The sequence below is a fragment of the Galleria mellonella genome, unplaced genomic scaffold (genome assembly GCF_026898425.1).
Source record: "Galleria mellonella isolate WM207_F2 unplaced genomic scaffold, CSIRO_AGI_GalMel_v1 utg40, whole genome shotgun sequence".
In the NCBI taxonomy this organism is placed as follows: Eukaryota; Metazoa; Arthropoda; class Insecta; order Lepidoptera; family Pyralidae; genus Galleria; species Galleria mellonella.
This window is the reverse complement of record NW_026442094.1, coordinates 2,469,647-2,495,873: the sequence shown is the minus strand read 5'-3', so window position 1 is coordinate 2,495,873 and position 26,227 is coordinate 2,469,647. Positions and strand designations below refer to the sequence as shown.

General features: G+C 30.3%; 1 protein-coding gene across 2 annotated transcripts in view; it reads left to right on the top strand.

The window, feature by feature from the left end:
- Positions 1 to 26,227, top strand: part of LOC113520314 (ecdysone 20-monooxygenase) — a 34,825-nt gene that overhangs the window by 3,057 nt on the left and 5,541 nt on the right. For both annotated transcript variants that reach the window (XM_031914599.2, XM_026905615.3), the window contains exons 2-5: positions 17,179 to 17,398; positions 17,954 to 18,152; positions 20,238 to 20,428; positions 24,566 to 24,761. In XM_031914599.2, coding sequence (XP_031770459.1) covers positions 17,182 to 17,398; positions 17,954 to 18,152; positions 20,238 to 20,428; positions 24,566 to 24,761 — 803 coding nt within the window. In that variant the 5' untranslated portion in view covers positions 17,179 to 17,181. The remainder of the gene's footprint in view (positions 1 to 17,178; positions 17,399 to 17,953; positions 18,153 to 20,237; positions 20,429 to 24,565; positions 24,762 to 26,227) is intronic.

Sequence of the window (26,227 nt, the reverse complement as noted above, 5' to 3'; positions counted from 1 at the left end):
ATGGATAATTTAATTAATATTATTAATTTTTAATAATGGTGCATGGTGCATTAATCATTTTACTAAGCATTTTCTTGTTCTATATATCTGCTGTTTTTATTCTAAGATGATTTAATGTTAAGGTATACCTTAACATTTTATTATTACTCTTATATGGTATACTATATAAGAGTAATAATAAAATTAACAATTGTGTAAAATATTAAAACGTAAACTAATTACTTAAACTTAATAATATTTAAAAAAAGTACTTATTGCATTGCTTTTCTATATATGGGAGAAGGAAAATAATAATTTCAGATAGTTTTTGATATTAGTTGATATCCATAATATATGTATAATTAGGTATATATCTAAAAAAATCTTTATCAATTTGTAAAGTAGTGATGCTTTATTTTCAATATTAATTTTTCAATGTTTTAATACAAAAGTTTAGGAACTATATTTTATACATAATATGATTCTACATATAGTGTAAAAGATATAATCTGTGGTATATCTATGTCAAATAGTGGCCAATGTAGTGCTGTGCTATCTGATGGGTGCGCTGGTGAAGCACATGCACTGCGACCACACAGAAGCAGTGCGTGCGCCTACTTGACCGCGACGTTGAATATTCAGTATATTGTTCACTCATTGCGATATATTGATATTCAAACGGTCGCTAACTCCTCCGTGATTCAAGGTTAATTTTTTGCTGCACAATAATTAAGAATAATTGCTAAAGACGTTTAATAGATATCGTAAAAACATTATTACGGCAGAGGTGGGATTTGCAATCATTGAAAAAAAAAAATGAATATATTGCGAAACGTTATCTTATAAGACTAGTATATGTATGGAAATTAGGAATATTTTTGTATGTCTTTATGTGTTGACACAACTGCATAGTAAGCAGTTTCAAATTACCTGCTATAATATAAGGTGTAAGTAAAGGTATGAACTACTTACTTTCATAATGCTTGATTATAGTAAATTATAATTAGGTCGGTATGTACATATTTGATTTCGTAATGCCTGCTCAGTTCACCTGGTTTAAAGCTGAGAATATAAATATGAAACCAAAGGAAAACGGTCTATTTCATGTCGAAATTTCCTTAGACGTTAGTAGTGGTATAGCGGAAAATAATAATACTAGATGTATTATTCTAGCGGAAGTATCTATTTATTGTTATATATATTTGTAAATTGTATTGGTAACACTTTGTTTTTTATATATAAAAATTACAAATATTGTATTTTTTGCGTCTGCATATTACTGACGACAATACTGAGAAATTAGTTACCGAGGCTTTGGGATCAGAAATTGATTGAGTTAGATACTTTAAGAGATGATTATTTCTAGTTCCAAACAATATTTGTGAATCATTATACTGAAATAATTTATATAATCAGTTTTTGAGTTTATCCATACAAGCAAACAATCAAATCTTTCCTCTTTATAATATTAGTATAGCATATTATATTAGTATCTATATATAAGCATATTTTTCTCAGGCAGTATATTTAATTTGTATAGATGTTTTTATATAGGTAACGAAGTACTTTCACTTTAATGAGGCTCTTTACATCTGTGTGTATTCATTCATAGCAACATAAACTTATTTAGTAAAAGCGTGACACTAAGTAGAAGGAACAGAAATATATACAAGATACAAAATTTAAGATAAAATTTAATTGTTTATGTCAATAATATATACTGAATGGCGATTCGTAGGTATATATAACAAATTGCCAAGTACATGTTTTTAAAAGTGTCAATAAAGGACACATCGAAAAATATGTATTTTCATGGATTATAAAAAATCCCATTATTCTGTTCATGAAATTCTAAATAACAAAAAAATGCTACCGATGTGATTCGATTTCCATTAAATTTTGGTTTTGATATTTATTATAATTTTTACTAAAACTAACATTATATTCGTATAATTAAAAATTTGGTAATTGACTAGAAAATTGTGATGTATCTATACTAATTATAATTATTTATATGTTTTTACATATTTGTACGTAAATAGTAGAATACGATAGGACTTTATTTACTACTGCCATCTTGTAGCGTAGGTATTCTTATAAATAAATGATTATTATTATATTATTATTAGAGAAATTATATAATTTTTAATTTCTTATAACTACAACCTAGTTATTCTTTGAACATAATTACAAATATGTTTTAATTACAGTAAAATATGTTATGTGTATGTTCTTTATTTAATATAGAAATAAATTTGAAATAGTTTGTGTATAACAATTTCAGATTAGAATATTTTATTTTTTCATACATTTTAGGTCATGATTTTTCAGTAGTCGGGTTTTAGTTTTTAAACTTTCTTTTATTAAGTTATAAAATAATATTAAATTTAAAATAATCAAAATAAAATTTATATTTTAAATGAATTAGAATTGCCAATCACACATTGATGTTAATGGACAGTTTATTTAGCTGATATTTCTTTATACAATTTTTAAAATAAAAACACAATTAAAAAATAAATAAATAAAAAGAACAAAATTGTGCATTAGTTCAATTTTTTACAGTCGATGATAAACATTTAAAAACCCCTCGAGTGATCCAATTACCTAAGAAGCTTAAAAAGATAAAAACGACGGCTCTCAGACTAATTTGCAATAAATTAAATATAAAACTTACCTACATATTAAGGAGTGATCATTCTTCTTTTTACTACAAATCTGATTTTAGGGTTCTACGTTCAATATAATAATAATTAGTCAATGCAAAAATAAAAAAATACAATAACAAAAGTTTTGTAGGAAAAAGCAGTTATAAATATTCAAAAACCGTACCTACTATAGGAAGAGTAATAAAAGTAAATAGTATTTAAGATCGAAGTATTATATTTTATTAAACTCTCAGCTGTTATAAAAAATGAAATATCCTAAATTTTATTGATAAAATATCAAAGTAATATTTACGTATGCAAAATGAATAAAATGTTAAAATGGAATGAAAACGGAATCCTATAAGTGTTGAACACTATTTTATCATATTGAGCATCAATTATTAATGAAAATTTAGGTACAAAATATACAAGATTTATTAAAATTGATAAATTTGTTTGTGAGCATTAATTACCTAGGTTTATCTACATCAAATATAGGTATTTAAGTGGACTTAGGTTTTTATATAGATACATTATAGATATATATCTAGCGCATGTCTAAATCTAAACAACATAAATTCAATTTGAACTCAAGTCAACCTTGTGGTCGGCCCCCAAACTGGTTACTTTGTAAAACCAAGCCACCCCATTAATATGATAATGGATTGTGAATACTGATCGCAAACCTTCGTGATGCGAAAATGAAGTGACATCGGCGATGATTTGTTATAACATTACATATGAAATTTTTTAATGATAACTAATAGTTTGTATTAATATTCTTCTAGTGTTATCTCTGATATGAGAGATATATTCTACTATATAAAATAAGGTATAATTTGAGAACTAATCTGGTAGATTGGTTCTTAATAGCGACTCGAATGTTGGCAAAAGGTATAACTATGGTGTTGTTAATTTAGTTAAAAATTTCTCCAGGAATATATTTTAACATATTTATAGAACACGTTCGTCTTAAACTGAATAATGAATAGTGGAAAATATTATGCGATAGGTAGATTTGATAAAGCCCCTTGAACTTTCTTCAAGGACAGTTAATTTAATACTTACGTGAATACTCAAATAGAGACCATTGTAAATAATGTAATTATATGTAAATGATATCATTTAATTAGATATCGTGAAATTAACATGAAGCTAATATGATAACATTGATAAGACTACGTATTTATTGTGGTCGATATATAAAATATGTTATTACACATAGTGTCCTTATAATATACATTTATTTATGTTTAATATAACAGATCGAGACGAGCAGCTCAATCGGTCGATGATAGTTATTTTGTAGGTTACTTCGTTAATATGCGAGTAATAAATGTCTCTTGGATATGGTGGTTTTGATACCGGTTTAACTATTTGTTCGGAATTTGGAATTCAAAAATGTGTATTTAGTCGATGAGCACCCATCATTGGAGATAGTTCTTAGGCGACTAAACTAAAATGTTCATTGATAATAATAGCCCACAATAAATTTAATAAAAGTGGTATTTTTGTTTCAACCGATTATAAAAATGAAATAAGTTCTTGTTCTGTCTGTTGTAATGTTTTTTTCAATATCATAAAATATTACTAAATTAATATAATCATCAAGTTCAAAGTCGAGGACTCATGACGGTTATCATGGACAAATCTCAACTCTCGCACTAAGTAATATTGTAAATTTATAAGGATCATAGTTTTCATATAAAGTTAAGGTTATCGTTTTCGATTTATCATATTATTATATTTGTCTTGATTTAAGATCTTTTGATGGATAATAAATATTTGTGATCCTTAAGGGGTTTTTAATTAATTACAATAGAATAGTAATCCGGTCTGCGGTAACGGTATACGTTGGAAGGGTACCAGTGAGGGATGATTGGTGAGAATAGCTCAGTTGGCCCATCGTGATGAATATACTTAGAATGCATCACAATGGTTTCCAGGGGGCACCACGGGGAGTTTAACTTGAAAGGATATATTGCTACCAATGGAACTCGTAGTCTGCATTACTTCCTCTTCCTAATTCTTAAGGGTTAAGGGGTTAAAAAAAGAGTGAAGAAGTGTATGTTAATTTTTTATAGATACATCATGGAATGGTTAATGGACTGACTGTAGAAATTAGTAGGCTTCAATTATATATTTAAAGACAGACTTTATAGATTAAATTTACTATGACATACATGGTATTTATTCACGTGTTGGTTGGCGATAGAAGCATGAATTGGACAGAGGCATCCAAAGTCTGCCTCTGATAAACGTAGCAGACAATTATGAATATAATTAGGAATGTAATTAATAAGATAAAGGACCTTACATTGTAGCGATGGAAGTTAAAAATCCTTGTAGTTAAAAATGTTTACATAAGTCAATACGATTATCTTTTAGATAGGTACGGATAATATAGCTAATAATAACAAAACTATGATAAAAATAATACTAATACTAAAATAAAATTATCAATGTTGTTATACGAAAATGTGGAAGTGTTCGAATGGAAGCAGATGTACGGGTGTGCGCAGCGTTATAGTGACACATATCCGATACGGGAGACGAGCGAACCGGGCGACCTTCGCCATCGGTGAGCAAAACGAATCACGCACCGCCCCCGGCCCGTCTACAGTCTGCACTCTGCAGGGAAGTCGACTGTCTGCATCTGCACAATCTGGACACAGACACTAAGCGTTGCCAGATGCGATTTTTTATTTTTACCGAAATTTCAAATATTTTTTCTCCAAATTAAAACGATTTTCTTCACTAGTATGCAGATTATTATTACAAACTTATGTCGGTTGCCATTATGTTTTGCCATGTAATAACTACGCGAATGGTGAAAAAAAAAGCACTCTTTTATTTGCTTGACTTCTTCAACTCATGCTTCATCTTTACTGGTATAACCTACGAATTTATATACTACTAATTATATTCTATGGTTTAAAAACACCAAAACTGTCATAAAAATTAACCAAAGTTCTTTACGTCCATTTAATTTCTCTTTAAAACTTTTGCAAATATAGAAGTTTTTACCCAAAATTATGAAAAAGTATCTTATCTGGCAACGTTGTAGACATCTCGATATATGAACATTTCGATGTACCCGCTGGCTAAAGCTTAACCTTGGCGACGTCAGCAAGGTTTCATTCAACTCCCAATTATGTGCGAACATTAAACTCTTTTTGCATTTTTAAAATATGCAGACGAATTTATTTGGGTTATATTTTTAGGTCTCAACTCCATGTATGTTAGACGGTTGTTGGTTCTTATATTCAGTACTGAATAAGCTCTGTATCATTGTGACGATTGATTGTATGTCCATATGGGAATAAAAAAAAAAAGATTCTTAATCGAGTAAATAAATAATTTATATATTTTATTCTATCTTTTTATATTCTAATTCTTTCTGTCTTTTAACTTGTCATCAATTTGTTGTTTTTTATCAAGAACGTATCTAGAAACTGGATGCGTTTATTTCGTGAAAAATAAATATACTAAGCTCGAGAAAATTTTAGACGTTTCTACTAGAGTTTCATGTGCACGACAGGCTATTGCATGGTAGAGGTTCTCTGTAATTACGATGCAATCAAAGAGAGATGAACTTCGTGAACTGACCTCGATAAACACGGAAGAGACAGCAGCAACATACACAGCTGTTCATTCAGTACACGACCGTGCAAAGCTCAAGTGTATTGAATATATGTATGTAAATAGCTAGATTAATGTGGGTTCCTTTAAAACCGGTTTGCAAATTTTAACTGCCATCCTTGAGTTACAGTCAATGCCAAAAACTTCGAGTGTGTCATGGGCTATATTATTATTTATATAATCTTATATAAATTAAGATAATATAGCCCTAATTGGATGCCTAAAAGTTGATTTAAAAAAAATATATTTATCTTGGTACTTAAATAATCTTAAGAGTTAAAATTTTTAATAACTTTTATTAATAAGCTGAAACAGTTATATAATTTTAACATGTTTTATAATGTAATAGATAAAAAAAAACTAGCGGCACTCTTCATTAGGCAGTAGACATTTTTCCCGGAATTTTTATTGGAGATATCAACTTTATGTTAATATCTCTAATAAAAATTCCGGGAAATATTATTATTTTTAGCCCAAATATTATTTTTAAAATTATTGTTTGACCTTAAGTAAAAATGCTTTAGACTTTAGGCTTTAGGGACTTAATGAAAATATGACATTTTCGATTGCAAAAAGTTTTCTCAATTATTGTTTACGTGTGGCAATGGATCCCTAACAACACGGTAGATAATAGAAATAACAGCTTCTTATCCAATGCCAAGTGTTTACGTAAATATAAAGAATTATAAAAATAACTAAGTATTTGTGAAAGAAAAAAATATTGCTGATAATACAAAATTAATTAGTCATTAAAAGTTACGCAGACAGTTGTTGTTATTGAGATTTATTAGCTAGATTAGTTCTTATCAGTTTTACAAGGGTGTACATATTGAAAAGATAAAAGTTAAAATTGTTTTAACTTCCAAAATAAGAAAGGTATTACTTCGTCTACCTATTATAAGTATATTTTAAGTGGATTATGGATATTGCCTTATAGGACTCATCGATGCTAAATTAAGATTTTATGCTGAATTCAAAGAGAGAAGACGACGATGAAACTCATTACAAATTATTATTGTGAACTTTTGTTTGGAGATTTTTGTTTTGAAGGAGTTCAAATAATTATATAATGTATACTACATTATGCAGTTTTCTGCCACTGACAACGAAGTTCGGGTTTTATTATAAAGTTTGTTTGTTTCCATTGTTTCTGCCTACCTAAATTTGAAATAAATGTGACAGACATGGATGTATTATAAAGTCAAGGTCATTTTATGAGGATTTATCTATAAACGGTGGTCATAAATGGTGGCCAACCTTTTGCCAATTTGTAAATATATTATAATTTAATGAAATAGTTAATTACAATTTATTATCTATTATTTAGCGGTAATATAATATAGCTGAATGTCAATAATACGCTTTACGAATGCTGATTTGCAAAGCGGCAGGGCGTTTATTATTATAGCGACCTATTATATCTTTTGGTTAGTTATAGGTATTTGTTGTTAATACGTCTTAACTCGTAAATAAAAATTGCTTTTGAAAGTGTTCTATATATATGTGTTACATTGTAAAGAATTTTATATTCGCTTTAATCATCTTTTAACATAACAGGTTTATTCTTGATAATGAAAGTATAAAGTTCAACAAAAAGGGTTTGAAAATATTTCTTCTGCTTCTTTTATAGTGAGTAATATGCTTATTATTATTTGAATGAAAAAAAAAAGATATGTTTTTAAAGCACTAATTTAATCCATAATATTCCAGTGTTACATTTTTGGATCGGTTGCTATATGATTTTTTTTAATATTTTATTTTTATGTTTTACTGACAGTATCAGATATTAATTGAGTATATATATTTTCCCAATATGGCTTCATTTCGGTTTAGTGTCTGTTTTAAAATTTATAGATTTTATAAAACCAATTTATCGGCAAACTATTCCTACATGTTTTATTTTTAGATCTAATAGTACATAACTGACGTGAGTTGCATTCAAATCCAATAACTTTAAGCATGTCTGGGAATATGAGTTAAATGTTAATAATTATTTAAATGTTATTGCTCTTTTATTATTTATGAATGATGAACCCACCTGGAACCTGGCACCTATAGATTATATATAGTTAAGTGATTTAGGCCATAGTGGTTACAAATACCTAGAGTAATTTAAAATTATTTAAAAAAAAGTGACTTCAATTGATTTCATGTCTTGTAAAAATATTTACAATGATCAGTTCAGAATTGGTAAAGACACCACACTATGTTTTATATAACATACATACAAAAAAAATAGGTGAATTATGAAATTTCTTTTTCTATGATAAATTTTATTTAGAATTGGTAGTGAATGTAAATTGTATGATAACAAGGCGGATATGTTGATAATATTTAAAATTACATACCGTGAAGATAAAGTCGAATTTTACGAGTTTTTTGACCGATGTATTTTCTTTGTTTTATAAGAGAATAAGATAAACAAGATCATAAAAATGTCTACTAATCATTCTAGTGGGAGATAACCTCTCCTAAATTGTCTCTCGAAATATCATGATTGTTCTGAAACGCGTTTGATTGTCTGGGACTTAATATTTCCACACTTCCTCAAACATGAATTGTATAATTACTCGCATTATCTTTGTGTACTTACGTTTAAATTTATAACATATTTATATAGGAATATAATTATGTAAATAAAAGGCACATACTTTTTCATGCAATTTAGAATGGCAAACAAGCTGTCGGCCCATCTGATGGTAAGTGGTAACCGTTGCCAATAGACATAAGTGGTACCATGGACATAACAGAGTATACTGTTTCGCCCATGATACTCCCATGCGTTGCCATTTCTAGGGACTTAAGTGTTATTCCTCTGTAGGTACCTTGTAAATTCACTGTCATATCCCACTCTTCAAACCGAAACATAGCCATGCAAACACAACTGCTTCACGGTAGAAACACGAATAGGATGAAAAATAATACTAAATATTTTCTAGGACATATGTTCTCAGGGAAATTATGTTTTAGTATCTTCTTAATGTTTGAAGATTCATAGAATATTATACAAGCTATTACCATCGTAACAGCCATAGATAACATATCGTTACGTCAAAGTTATTATTTTAATATAATAGTTTTAGAAAAATGTCTTATACCTTCGTCTGCTGGGTAAATAAATTCCTTATTGAAACAGATACTGAAACCTTTTATGTACTTATTTCTTACGTCAGATAGTTTTTAATTGACTTGCCCATAAGTTGGTGATTAGGATCGGAATGCCCATCTCTATTTTTGTAATATTCATGAAATCTATAACAGTTGTTAGAATCTTTTTGATTATCTGGGCTAAGATTTTGAAGATTTGAGTTTTTTTAAATGGACGATGATGGAATGGTAACACCGTCTGCGCTAATAGCATTTGAACGCGCTAATATCTAACTGATAGATTCAAAGATTATATTATATTAAGCTCGTTCAGACAAACACATTTTACCGTTTTATTGTATTAGTATAGATTTGAGAATTAATAACATATCTATAATAATAGAGAATGAATGATGTGACATATATTGCAAAGAACATATGTATATAGATAGCGTTGAATTGAACAAAAGAAATGGAGTTCGATCTAGCGTGACTGGTTACGATGTACTTATTTATAGGTTGACGGCCATTCGATCGTGATCGGTTAAAAATTGTTTAACACTTTACGTAGGCACCTACATATTAGATTGAAAGAGTGATCAGTAGGTATACAGTTCAAACTCACAGACTTCATATCGGAGAACGGGAAAAAATAAAATAATATAATCTTCGAAAAATGGTAAGAAAATATTTAGGAATATATTAAATGTATGATTAAATAAGGGAAAATAATGTACTTCAGCGATAGTGAATGTATTTTTATTAATGTTTTGTTTTCTCTTTTTAAAGAATGTATGTTTAAAAAATAATACACAATACTAGTTCTGAATATGACTCTGACGACTTTTTCGTTACGTTTCAAGTTATATTAACTGAATCATTTCAAATATATTAACAATTAAACCGTAAGAAACAGTAATGATAGCATTTATAGTGAGTAGGATAATAATAATGTACCAAATCACTTATTTAGTACTTAGAAGTTTTTCAAGTTAATACAAGGACAATCAGTATCTACTGCATATTTATTAAGAGAGAATAAGTTACTAATTTAAACAAACAGTTTATCAGTCAGATGCGTTCAATTAAAGCAGATTGTTGTGGCTTGATGAGTTCACGTGTCCTTGGGGATCACTTGAATTGATCGAATGTAGAACGCAGGATTATAATTAAATATTAAAAAGTTTAATTTATTGCATTTTGTAATCTTATCGCTAATTTATAATATTATACTCGTACGTTATATATGTACGTAAATATTATACTCGTTTATAATATTAAACATGTACTTGTAGTTAGAGCAATAATATTATTCTAATGAACCGACCTTCAACTTTAGTTATTTTAGAAGTAAGTTACGACTTGTTATTTGGGGGACAAATGTCTGCCTATCTGTTTACGTGTCACGCCAAATTTACTAAGCAGCTGTACAGCTGTAGGTATATGATTAGAGAAATAGTAGTTTGTTTATCTGGCTGCCTTCTTAATACATAATAATAACAAGTAGCTACTTAAGAATATTAGTATTTCCAAAAATTAAAAAAAATAGATGAATGTTCTTAAGTTTTTCCATTAATTATAATAACTTTTTTCATAACAGCCGTTCAGCAATGGACAGTTAGTCCACTGCTGAACATAGGCTTCCTCTACAAGAGAGGTTTTGCCAGTAGTTGTCACGCTTAGGAGGCGGGCTGTCAATCGCAGTTAGGTTCTTGGTGATATTTAAAATGGAACGCTGCTGCTTATCCATTGACTTAAGTTCCTTTAGTCGCCTCAATCGACACCCACGGAAAAGGAAGGGGTGGCTCATTCTATGTCGGAACCACATGGCAAATTTATTATCATATTGGATAAAAAGTTAATAGAAGATTAGTATAGATAAAAAGGTGTACCTACTCACCTAAAAGATACGTATTTGTTTTGCAATATTTGTGATGTATGTATTTGTATGTATCTCATAGATTAAGAATAGTACTATTCTCTTTCTATATTATAACTATATTTATATATTTTTATTTATATCTTTCTCTAAAACTTATAGTTAAATAGATCATAATTATATTATTAAAATTAATAAATTTTCAACATATAATATTGAAGTATTCTAATTTTCAAGGTGACGCGAGAACGTTGGCACGCTATTAAATTAAAATCGTATATACAGAAAATATTATTAAGAAGATTAGGCATGGTATGGCATTACATTTTTATTTCCCTTTATGGATAAATTGTAACTACTAGTTACTATTTAAAATCTTATCGCTTGTCTTAAATCTTATTAATATTATAAATGCGCAAGTTTGTAACGTTAGATGTATGGATGTGTGTTTATTACAATTTCAGGCAAATTCAAGTGAACTGATTTAAATGAAATTTAATACACCAGTATTTTAACTTAGCATATGGGATACGTAAAATACTGATTCACGTGGGTAAAGACGTGGGATATAGATGGTAAAAAAATATGTAAAAAGTGGGATATAGATGGAAAAAATATTGGTAGGTATTATTCAGCAAATTGTCAATGATTGCAACGGTAAAGTCTATAATCTACCTAATTTATTTGCTTGCATAGCAAAATATTTGTTACTACTTACTACGGTTATGAGTAGTAATTGTATTAAAATGGTGCCCTCTTGTGTCATAAGTTTCTAGGCCACCTTCATTGAATGCTGCTATTTTAAATTACGTTACCTTCTATTATGAAGTAAATGACAATAAATTAGATTAAATCAAACATGAATTTAAAAGTCAAAAGTTTGAGCTGTGAAGAGATTGCCAAACCATATTTATGCATTCGTATCCAGTTATACTCAGAATTGTTATATGTTACCTGTTTGAATATTCATTTTATAGTTTTTTTTTCTTTTATGGACGATAAAGGCATGGTAATCTCGCCTGCGCGAGCGGTTTACGCTGGCGTGGTACCTGTGAGGAATGACAGATTAGGATAAAGTCAAATGAGTTGGTCCATTGTGACGAATTCACTAGAAATAAATCACGTGGATCCACATGGAGGTCAAACTAAAAATGTACATTATTTGCAATAGGGACCAACTGCGAGGAAAATATTTTGCTTTCATAATTCTTTACATTCTGCTAATAGAGGAGTCTGTGGTATGATTTAATTTTTGAAATAGTTATATCGTTATAGAATCTGTTTATAGACACGTTATTGTATGCATGAAATAGGTACATATATCGCTTGTCTAAGGAGTTAGGGTCTTTCCATAGCTATACAAAATGACAACATTGCACAACACCATAAAGGAAATCAAATAAGTGACTGATTAATAAAGAATGCATATGAATGAATGCCAAGTGTAATTTAAAAAGTGTAGTCTGCTTCTTTAATTAGGTCATGAGACAAAATACATTTCAATTAATGTTTTTGACCGGACTATCATTTCGATGTTAGTTATGTATACTATTGTTGCAGTATTAATGTAAATATTTTAAATAATATGATTTTCTTTTTAATTTTGCCATATGTTGTAAACGTTTTTGGCATATGTATATTCAATTATAATTAAGTTTTAGAAATAAAGTGTTTTTTTTTTTCTAAAAAAGAAAAAAAAAAAACTTTTACATTTTTATTCTAGCTACAAATTAATTAATTTAGATTAAATATATAGTGGACAAGATTGACTTCCATTATCAAAATTATCAAATGTTTTTATGCTACATTTTGCGTGTAAATATATTTTTTTTATATTTACACGCAATATGTAATTCATGTGCAATTCTATTAAAATTACTTAATTTATCACATTTAACCCTGAATAAAAGAAACCTTGTTATAATTAAATCGATAACTACTTTAGATAAGATAAACTATTTATATTTATTTACATTGTAAGATGGTCGTGATTTTTTATTAATTCTGTAATATAAATCACATTTAAGAAGTTTAGAGCGTGGGGAGGTTTCTAAAAAAGTGTACCTACTCTAGTTTCCTTATGGTTACCCTAGGTTCGCTTTTTCATTTTCCTATAAAAGTTCATAAAGAAATTTATCATGTTATAATAGAGGGCCAGACATTAGTCTGTTAATATTTGTTAGTTGTAGTTAAAAATGATGAAGTTATAAGGTTTCTTTTTGAATTATATGAATACATAACTCAAATAATCTGTCAGTTATAATTTTAAAATCATTGATTACGATCTAAATTTAAACTTATGTATTGAACTATAGTATTTTAGGTGTAATTAATCGTGGCACAAAATGGCACAAGACAATTTTACGAGATAGAATTCTAATAGGACAGCAAAATTTATGTGCAATTTACGCATTTCTCTTTGATTTTCTGTCGATTCATGACGATATCATGGGCGTGCTATTATAAAATCGTATAATTTATGAAATACCCATTTAAGCGATTGCCGATCAATTAGGTATTTATTAATTTATACATCACGATCTGGTCCCGTGTGGTCTCGGAGTAGAATAGGTCATCCCTTCCTTTTCCGTGGGTATCGCAACAGGGGACTAAAACATCCGTCCCTCTTAAAATATCTACAAACCTAACTGCGTTTGCTTACCTGCCTGCCGCGCGTGGCAACTACTGACAACTCCCCCAATATAGGGAGTTGTTGATGTTACCTCTCCATGTTATATGCTTTTTTTTATACAACTTAGAATGGCAAACAAGCTGATGGCCCACCTGATGGAAAGTGGTAACCGTCGCCTATAGACATAAGTGGTACCATGGACATAACAGAGTATACTGGTTCGCCCATGATACCCCCCATGCGTTGCCATTCCTGAGGACTCGGATGTTATTCCTCTGTACCCTGTAAATTCATGCCATATCCCACCCTTCAAACCGAAACACAGCCATATAAACACAACTGCTTCACGGTTGAAACACGAATGGGACAGAAGTACCCAAGCAATCGACTTTTGTACAAAGTCTCCCTCCGGTTACGGTATATGCTACGCTATATCTATCATTCATTATCATTTCAGTCATTATCCGTCTACTGCTGGACATAAGCCTCCCTCGTAGACTGCTATAAAGAACGGTCTTGAGCCACCTGCATCCACTGATTCCCTGCAATGCATTTCAGGTCGTCATTCCATCTAGTGGGGGGTCGCCCCACACTGCGCTTGCCCGTACGGGGTCACTACATATATCTTTACTCTCTAACTATATATACACGCTATATTTATACTCTCTATTAATGCTCCCAGATTTTTGACACAGAATGTCATGTTAATTCATATTATAATTTACTTAATTACTACACGTGGTATTAAATATTATGCTATTCTGAATTGCATACGAGGTTCACGTATCTGATATCGGTGTAAAAATAAATAAGCTAGATTATATTTTTATGTAGGTAGGTACTTCATGTGCTTATATAAATAATACCTATACTTGAAACTGTTAAGATAAGCACAAATAGTTATCTATATTATTATGTTGCAGCTTTAGAGGTATTCATTTACAGTTGCAACGGGTTTTGGAAAATAAAATTCCGTTATACCCAAAGCAAGGCGATCCTCTGAGCCCGTTATGTATGTAGAAAAACTTGTATATCCGGCAGGTCTTTGATGTAACCATCAGATATAAATAATACCTATTGGTTGTTTATGTTAATATTATTATTATAAACAGAAAATTTTTGGCTGAGTTTTTGATCCAAAACTATGTATTAAAGTTATAAAAACAAAAACCAAACACAAAACTTTTCAAAATTCATCCCTACGTGGCTAAAAAGGAGGTAGAAAGTGTGTATGGAACTTTGGTAAATTTGAACTTTTATATTTCACAACTATTTTTTCTTTACTGTACGCTAAGTACACGAAACCCAAAGAAATAGATTAAAAATTTCTAAAAAATATCCTATTGCTTTTACTAAGACTCCTCATATATTTTTTTCTTAATTATCTCTTATATATAGACATTGTTTAGTTATAATTTTATTATATTAGTAAGATCATCGTGCTTTTACTGTAAAATTGTTAATAATTTTAAAAAGGCTTTAACTGATCACAATTTTCACTGTCCCCATCACTATTAATTATATCTTGAACCTACTAAACAGACGCTGAAAATTCTTTCACTAATAGACACTTGTATTTATTCCTTAGTCAAATGTAAATTATATCTAACTATAATAAAATACTTCCACGCGGCGAAAATATCTTAGGGAGTGTATTGTGCAGGAAAAGTTGCAGTGGATTGTTACGTCTATGCCCTTGGATTGTGATATCGTAGACACATTAACATTATTACTCTATAAAAATCTGCAAATTCTTAATAAATACAGTCGCAATTCCGATAAATGCTATCGCGTAGTCAGCGGGCGTTGACGTTGCGTGTGCCTCATAGCTGCGTTGCCGCTGGCTGTGCCGCATAACGTTACATAACGTGCGTCTGTTGCGTAAAACCAATGTCAAGGCGCTGCACTACCATCAGTCAACAGCGGCATTGCGTATTGGCTCCGTCGTCACCTCGGTGCCGCTGACTCGCGGGTGAACGACCGCGTCGCAAACAAAATCTTAGCACATGCAAATCCAGCGGGTCAATATCGATCAATGAGTAATTAAATAAAAACCGGTCGTCTAACCGTTTATATAGTACAATCAGCGTTTTGTACGCTATTCAAAAAGTGAATATTCAATTAAAAAAAAAAACATTTTTAGTACTCAAGTATCCACTTGATATTTACAATTGTTTTGTCTACCTAGGATAATATTTCCTAAATTAGTTTATTTAATACTAGCGACCTGCACCAGTTTTGCACGGTTATCGTGGGGTTCAGCCAGCATTTGCAATGTAAACGCAAAAAAATGTGTTTATTTACGACATCACATTAGAAACCTCTAAATTTATCAGTGTTTCTCTACAATATTATGCATGTATTATATATATATATATATATATATATATATATATATATATATATATATATATATATATATATATATATATATATATATATAACCTTTCTCCTGAATCACTCTATCTATTAAAAAAACCGGTTCAAAATCCATTGCGTAGGTTTAAAGATTTAAGCATACATAGGGACGGACAGATAGCGACAGCGACTTTGTTTTATACTATGTAGTGATTTGGTAACTATCTACTATTACTTATTAGGGGTATTGTATTTTGTCTTATATATGTCATGTAGGTACAACTAGGCATTAACTAAAAGCCTAGGTTCTAAGTTAGAAGTGAGTTAAGAAGGTAACCTATATTTAATGTTATTAACTGCAACTCAACAAATTTTAATCAAATGTCAAATATCTAATGTGGTAATTTCTCAAGTGCATTTGGAATTTATTAAGTAAAAAAGAAAAGTCTATCAAACACGTCGTTTTTATTTAAATTTTAAATATTTTACTTGAATGGGTAACAGCTTTTAAAATTTTAAGTCTGTCTAAGAATCGTATTCTGTGTTTAGATGGGAAAATTTTTATTTAAAACAACTTTTATTTCTGGAAAGTTCTAGACAAAAGCGTTTTGATGGTTACAGAACAACGTTGCTTATGATTTAAGAGTACGTTAAAAATTTTGAAGCAGTAAACTTATTTACCATTTCATAAATATTGCGTTATTAACTGTAATGGTTCTTAATTTCTATGCGGGCGTCATAAAGTGGTTGGCGCAGTGTTTCGATCGCGATTCGATGGCGATTCTCGGTCGTGATAATTTATAAAATGAATTTCCCTAAATTGTCTCAGGTCTAGATGTTCTGGCTTATGCCCTCGAGTGTTACAGTAATAAATATCTTAGCCTATTTATTTCAGTATTACCTACAATATAAATTGTTAATTGTATTAATCTAGAGATATGTTTTTTGAACAGAGGATGTCACCTCCACTAACGGATTGGACCGGCTTGGGGATCCCAACATTGATTCTGTTGGTGACAGCGCTGCTGGTGGCCGCCGCAGCCCTCTTAACTCGGGTCGTAGATCCTAAGGAAGACATCTGCCTGCCCGGTCCGCCAGCGCTGCCATTCTTAGGCACAAGATGGCTCTTCTGGAGCAGATACAAAATGAATAAGTTACACGAAGCATACGAAGGTGAGATGCAGGTAGAATGAGTTTTGATGTATCGCTTTACAGTTATACCCGTATTGGATTTTCCAATTGAACGACATTTGTTGTTGAAACGTTGGTATATCTACCATTTGTAAGGACACGGGACCGGTGTGTATTCATGGGTCGGCTTGAAAAATTAAGCGAGTGATTAATTTTTATAACTCTCTCATGAGTTTTCTCTGCTTATTATTTATGGACTTGGCATAAATTAAGTAATTTTCCACTAAAAATGATTTGTCAGTAAATGCATTTAATGGTAGCAAGAATAATATTTCCAATGTGATTTGTAATAAGTAAATAAAATATCTCTGATTAGAACAAAGAATATAATATACATAAAGATGACTGAAATAATTGCGTAACATCATCTACATTGGTCTTTGCTTTTATTCGTTATTGTTGCACTTGATTTAGTACTTTAAAAATGCAAATAAAAAATATTTAAAAACTGACGAATTAAGTTTGACAATTAATCGGTCGTATTGTAGTATTTTTTTGTTTATACCCTCGCTGTCACAATGAGAGATTTGCACGCAGACATGTTCAGGCGTTACGGGCCGGTGTTCGTGGAAAGAGCGCCAGGGGGCACCGCTGTGGTATCAATAGCTGAACGGGCTGCGCTCGAGGCTGTGCTCCGGACACCAGCGAAGAGGCCATACCGTCCACCTACAGAAATAGTGCAGGTCTATAGGAGGAGTAGACCAGACAGATATGCTTCTACGGGACTTGTTAATGAGTTAGTGTTTCTATCATTTATTTATTTAAAGTCTGTTTTTTTTTAATAGATGAAAATGGAATGGTAATCCCGCCTGTGCTATTGGTATATGCTGGCGGGGTATCAGTGGAAGATGATAGAATTATCTTTATGGACGTAGGTTATTAGGCTAATCGTGACAGATTCAATAAGAATTAACCACTATTAGTTTTAGGGGGAACCTAGAGAGTTCGACCTCATAGGGTATATTGCCTTGAGAACCTATTGTTAACAATTCCTTTTTCCCCGTACTTGTACTGTTACTTATTTACTAAGAGCAATCATCCTCATCTTCAGTGTTGATTTTTAGTATCTAACAAATAAGAAAAAATATATAATGTATGTAATTTGTGTTGCAATGATTACAACACAACATGCTACGAGTAAATGTCAATATTTACTAATTAAATACAATAACAAAACTGTAAAAATAATGATAAAAAAAAGGAATTGGCTTTGATAGATCAATAACATCTAGATAGAGTATCTCTTTAGAAATGCTTTGAAAAAAACGGTTTAATTTTTTCAAAAAGTTTTTCGAGAGACATTAAATTTTATAAATAACGAATATTATTACACAAATCGTACTTTTATTATTTCATAATAATATAACTTTAACTGTGATACTTGCGTACAATATGAAAAATCAATGCGTCAGACTTTTTTTTAATTGGTTCTTCCACCTGGTAATAGCATATGGAGTATTTATAACTGTTTTAAGCGTTATACTAAGTCTAGGTTTTAGAAATCGATTCTTGTGTTGAAAGTACAAGAAGTTTGTCATAATAACATTGTATAAAGAAGGACATATTTTTTATGGTCAGTTATTATTAAGAATACATAGATTATGGAAACACTTTTTTAAAATCACTAAACAATTTTTTTAAGATCACGAGATCGCTTGGTTTTTTTTTTATATAATTTATAGCCAGACTATTGATCTTTGACGTATATATCATCATTAAGATTTTTTTTAATTCCGACCTTCGACCTTTCATGCAAAATGTTGTTCAGATTCAATATGTGTAAAAATAGATAGGTAGGTAGTATTATTATGCGGAATATTTTGACAAGGCTCTAATCACCGGTCACGTAGGTTCCTATTCTACCTACTCTTAAAATCCAAACAATGCTTGTTGAGTATTTTTAGAGCTGTGCAATGTTGTATGGCATTTCCTGTATGTAATGGCACAAATTGGATCCAGTTTTTTTTACACTTTGATTGGATATATTGACTCATCGATTATATTCTAGTTCTAACTTAAAATTAATTTAAAGTACCTACAAAAAGGCGATGTGGTAATATTTATTAATAGAAATGACAGGAATCAATAAAAAGTCTTATGGTACATAATAGGTACAATAAATAGATTATACAATAAAAGAGTGAATAGATTTTAATACTAACATTAAATAATATAGCAGATCTCACAGCGAATATATATATTAAAAGGCATACATGTATATATAATCTAATATGTATACATATATACTTAAGTGCAAAATATATTTATTAATTTAAAAAAGTAGACAAACAACTATTGTGAACTGCAGATACTGATATACTCCATATTGGTATTTACAATTGCATGTGATACGTTTTAAAATAATTGTAAATATTTACAAACTTGCGATCGGGATATCTTGATTGCCGGAATAAATAATAGTCCTTCTCTATTACATATAGTATTTTTTTATGGATGAAAATGGTATGGTAACCCCGCCTGCGCTAACGGGATATTCTGGCGGAGCACCAGTGAAGAGTGATAGATGAGAATGAAAACAGATCAGTTAGCCTATCATGATGAATTCATCAGGAATTAACCATGATAGTTTCCAGGGGGAACCGTGAGGAGGTCGACCTGGTTGGGTATATTGCAAGCAATGGGATTCTGTCTCCATCACTAACAATCCCTTTCCCCCCAAACAATATATAGTATTTGTATAGCAAATTTCATGACGATTGGTTAAGCCGTTAAGACACTGGTAATAAAGAAATGAACTTACTTTCACATTTATAGTATTAGTAAGGATTATCTGTTTTAGACAGTATATATCTCTTTATAGGCAAGGAGAGAAATGGTACCACCTTCGTCGTAATCTCACAGCGGAACTCACGAGTCCTCACACAATGCAAGGCTTTATTCCTGAGTTGAACAATATTTGTGACGACTTCTTAAATCTTCTGCATTCTTGTCGAAAACCTGACGGGACTGTTCACGGCTTCGATCAGCTTACCAACAGGATGGGACTGGAGTGTAAGTCAACTTATTTATTATTGAGAAACAGATTATTCTTCCTTTATATCTCTACTTTTTGTTTGGTAAGAAAATGGTCCTTATTACGTTTTTACAGAACATAAATTTGACAAGAACATTTAGGGGAAGAACGGATAGAATCTCTCTTAGAATGTTCTATTGTATTTTATGAGTGTTGTAAGAGAATTCTTTCGTTGCAACTTATTTGCAAACAGTTTTGTATGTTGTTTTTGCGTTATTCTTTTATGTTACTTTTGTAATAATTTGCCAACTCGAAACCTTTCCCTTTCTAAAAGCTTTGGTTTTATTTTCCATTCAGTAGGAATACAATTACATATAGTGATTGGACTGTGGCCTACTATACCGTATCTTCTCCCACTATCGTGAAAATTTTCAAAATTCTTTATATAAAATATTTATATTATTTTATATTTCTTTATTATCGCATGCAAGGTACTTATGTTTTGCGATGTTCATGATATTATTCATATATATATTTATGTTCATAAGCGATGGTTGCCATTTTCCATCGAGTAGGTGGTTAGCGTTTTTGATAAAATACTAGTGCATTACTGTAAAAGAAACTGGTGAGTGATTAAATTTCAAGTTTCCAGATCCTATACTTTTTGTACTGTATATTGATATTTGTCGTTACATAAGAGATTACGATAATTTGCCATAGGAAATTATCACAGTATTTATGGTAAATATATAAGTTACTTATCTAAGATTTTATTGAGAGAAAAATGTACCTACATATATATAATATTTTACTTTCAATAAAGTTGTAGATAATATTGTGCTGTTATATGTACGTACACGTGATTGTAGGCATGGCATTACTGATAAAAATAATTTCAGGGTTATTATTCTGCATATTATATATATTTGAACTGTGACTTATTGTAATAGTGTAATTGATTATTCCTTTCATCTTTCGAGTGAAGTATGAATACCTATTTCATAAGTATGAGCTGTCCTCAGTTCCTATCGCTATATAATATACTATATATTATATTTATAGCTGAATGTGAATATATTACAATCACTTACGATAATTATGAGATTATACACTTTAATATAAACATTTTTATGCGCAGTTCTCTTCATTGAGAGATATTTTAGTGCTATTTAAATTGTTTTGCAATATATTCATACTGGTTTTATAAATATATTGCAATTGGTTTTTATGTGTCCATTTTTTATATATTTAGCTTTATTTAAAATTGACTTTTTATTAGAAAAATAAATTGATACGATTCTATAGGTATAATTAATTTTAGGGACTAAAATTACATTTATTTTTATAATTATATTATGTACGTGTATGAAATTGTATTTATGTATATATATGGATTTATTTAAGTATGAATCAGTAAGTTAAAATGAACATTTATATATTATCATTTGGGAGGGATGGACAGCAGCGTCCCTCTTAAAACATCATCAAGGACTAATTGAAGTTGCCAGTCTGCCTGCCAAGCGTGGCAACTACTAGCAAAACTCCTCTGATAAGGAATGCCTATGTTCAGCAGTAGACAGTTAACGGCTGATATAATAATAAAAAAAAACGAACAGACTTTCGTGTCTCTAATAAAATTTTTTATAATTATTCTTCTCCATCCAAAGGTTGATTGGAAGAGATCGCTTTTAGCGATAAGGCCGTCCAGTGTAATCTTTTTTTGTAATTGATTTATAATAAATTTACTACTGTAATCTTTCGAAGGAAACAATAAAGAGTATCTATCTATGTATTATAAACGTTTTTTTTTTTAAACTATTATTTCTTACATTTATAATAAAAAATAGATTTATGAAATAGAATAAATAGTAAGTTCACACACAATAAACAATTTGATTAGTAAGTTGACGAGTTAGATAATTGCGCGTCTGGCGTCCGAGAATAGGTATAGGTACATATTTATGTGAACTAACAATATCATTGGGAGGTAAACAAGGTCACATAAAAATATCTGGTATTTTTGAACTGATTATATAAAACGGTTGTAAAATGCAATGAAATACGTCATTGTTCTTGTAGTGTTCAGTAAATCGCATAATTTTATGACGAGAATATGATGCGAAGTGACGTTAAAGATAATACAAAATATAGGTCAGGCATTGCAGACATAACTCTATGCGATAAGCGATAACTAATAGTGCTGCAACATGTTACTAAATTTTAGGTCTAATAATGCTAAACTGTAAAGAATACCTGAACATTATGAACCGCACGGAATATAATGAAATTTAGTACAGAGATAGATATTGAATTGCAACAATGTAATCTTTATAGATAAATAACAGATAATAATAGATAATGTATAATTTAAGTAAAAATGTAGGTGCTATGTAGGGAGGTAATAATACTCCCTTTAATTTTTTTTATAATTTTAATATTAGATTAGGTCTCTTTATCGGAGATTAAAACGTTGAGATGTGTTTAGCTGGTAACTTATATAATGAAACATTAAATAAAAAATGACACAGAAAATTTTGGATTTCATATGTAAAAAATGTACCTTTCTTATATATAAATGGGTATAAATATAGGAAACTTTTTTACTTTCGTATTGTCCCATTTTAATTTTGTGACGATTGAAGAAGCTGTTTTTACGTCGCTGAGCAAAATCTTAAATTTATTTACAAATATCTACGTTATATTTATTTTTTAGTAATCTTCAAGAATTCAATACTAAAATCATTTTATTCGAATTCAAATGCAATTGGACAACACTAGCAATAACTTAAGTATACTCATAATAGCGCAGACGTGGTGCGCGTGTGTGGGTGGTATCTATGTAGATATTTGCCATTAGAAATGCTTGGAGTGCATCATAACTAAATTGCTTATCAACCGATGGCCGGAAGTTTTGTCTTTATGAGTAAATAGGTTAAAGTTGCTGATACAAGTTCACTATTAGAACTAATTATTGATAATATCGAATTATATATTGCTAAAAATACTCCGAAAATAGCTAATTAGAAGTAAACATCATACGAGCTGAATCTGCGATTTCGTCCATGTATCTAGGTTAGAAAGTAGGCTATACTATTCTTATTTTAAATACACAATTGGGACTTAACGCGATGTAAAAGCCTTTACAGGTAAATAGTACCTACATATTCGCTTCTTTATTGCAGACGTATCAAAACAACAAACAATATAAGTTTGTAAACAATGCGAAAGTTTAAAATTAACTAAAATATTCTTCTTCCATGTCAAACCTGTATGTGATATTCTAAATTTTATGAATATTATGAGTTGATGATACAGAGAGATTTATTTGTTTATTACCTAATTTTCATATTGTAATACGATAAGGAAATAAGAATGACGTGATGATATTCAGGATCAAGCGTACTGAGAAATTAATTTCCAGATTCGTTTACTATTGGTCGCAGCAATTTTGAAAATGAAGTTCTTTTATTTGTTGGATAAATATTTTAACTGGCCTTCAGATGTTGGTTGTTTCTCTTATCATTCATCATCTGTTAATAGTATAGGTACGTGTAAAATGGATTTTCTCGTACAGATTATGATGTTGGTACACCGATAGTTTATATTCTAGATTTTTTTAAAACATAGGTGGATATATTTTTATCTTCGTGACGTCCACGATGGGAAACGTCGACCTAATAAGGTATATTGCTAGCAATGGGGCTGTCAAACTTCATTGCTAACAATCCTTTTCCCCCTATATTCTAGATTAAAACATAGGTGGATATTTTTTATCTTGGTTCACGTGGGAAACGTCGCCGGTATTTAGCCATTTATTTTAAAACTCACGGATGAGAATTTGACAAGTGGTAAACATAACGTAGTGTTTCATGTTTACCAACGTGCGTGCCAAAACGCCGGCTAATTCTAAATCCGTTAAACAGGTGTACTACTTTGAATAATTTATGATTTTTGTCTACTATAAACACATTTGAATCTTAATAAAATTATTACAAAACTAACATACAAGTAAACTTCTTCTATTAAAAAAGTAATCATAAAATTTGGTCCAGAATCAATAAAGCTATTGTTTATCAAACATACATAAAATTAATTACACATATAATATTATAATACGCTTAATTATGACATTCTCTCACTTACAATATTAGTAAGAATTATTTATTACTTCACAGCTGTCTGCGGTTTGATGCTGGGATCTCGTTTGGGATTTTTAGAGCGGTGTATGTCGGATAGAGCAGCGACCCTGGCTACAGCTGTCAAGGCCCATTTCAGGGCACAGAGGGACTCCTACTACGGTGCTCCACTGTGGAAGTTCGCGCCGACCAAACTGTACAAAACATTTGTTAGGAGTGAGGAAACAATTCACACGTGAGTTAAAAATATTATATCTGCTAAATACGTGTACATAGTATTCAAATTTTGTTACATTTCGTTACTGGTAGAGGAAAAGACTTCCTAACATTATCAAGACTGTGTGGTAATACAGTAAGAATCATTAATATCATTTCAGTCATTTATTGTCCACTGCTGAGCATAGAATTCTTCTATAATGATTGTAATCCATCTGCATCACTAATTCCCTGTAAATGATTTGAGGTTCTCGTCCCGTCTACAGGAGTAATAGATGTAATATATAAAATAAATATATAGTAATAAACTTATAAGTAATAAATGAGTCATACAATCACCTGATCCTCAATGAATCTGGAAGCACAATCTAGGACACCCAAACCTGCTTAACACGCATTTCTAAAATGTCTTAAGAGGTATATAAAGAAACATTATCTGCACCAGTGCAAAAGAAGGAATACTCGAAGTAAAATTCAATACCAAACTGTCTATTCATCGTGATAATATAGGGTTATTATTATTAAAAGACGGGCAATTTTCAGGCAGAAAATCCTGTGACACTGCGACCTTTCCAAATTCCTTTGTGCTCATCCTTTTTTAAAATTCTCCGTAATTCCTATCAATGATAGGAATTGTAAGATTTTTTTTTGTAGCAATGATTTTTTTATCTCCCCAGGATATAAAGTGTGTTTTCCATAGGAAATGTATCGTTTATGTATGAGTGAACTACAACCACAGATTAAGTGCTGCGGAGTTTCTTCTTCACTGTGACAAAATCTGCAAACACTTTTTCGGCATAAGCCTAGTTGGGCCATATGTGTGTTTAATTTGCAGTGTTCAGTAAGAGCCCTTATTAACACACATATTAATATATTTTTACTCAAAAGGATTAATTTCTTAGAGTAATAATGAGCTAATATTCTCCTGTAATGAAAAGAGATTCGTACTCAGTAATAAAGTTTTAAATGGTTATTGTGATGTAGTATAAAAATGGCAGTAGATTTGAATTTTTTCCCTTTCAGGTCGATATGAAGTATGTTACAACACAGGTCAATCGTACACAGCTGATATGGTTGTCGATGAATACGTATCACGAGGCATGCATATGACTAGCTAAACACGAGTTCTTTTTATAATATTTATTTACTTATTATTGCACAATAAAACTTTGTACAAGTGGCAAGCTTAATGCCATAATGCATTCTCTACCAGCTATGAAATAAATATGAGAGATTATGGTTACTTGTTTCGTTAAAGATTTATCTAAAACTAAAAAAGAAAAATGTTTGAATTTACAATAGTCTGCTACGCTATGCCATTATATATATTTTTTATTAATCAGTATGCATTTCAGTGCTATTTGCATTCCTTTAATAATAAAGTTATTCCAAAATTTTAGTAAATATCTTTCTAAAAATACCGTAAAATACTTGTAGCTGTGTATAATGAGATATTTCTTCTTTGGAAAAACGTTGTTTATTGCT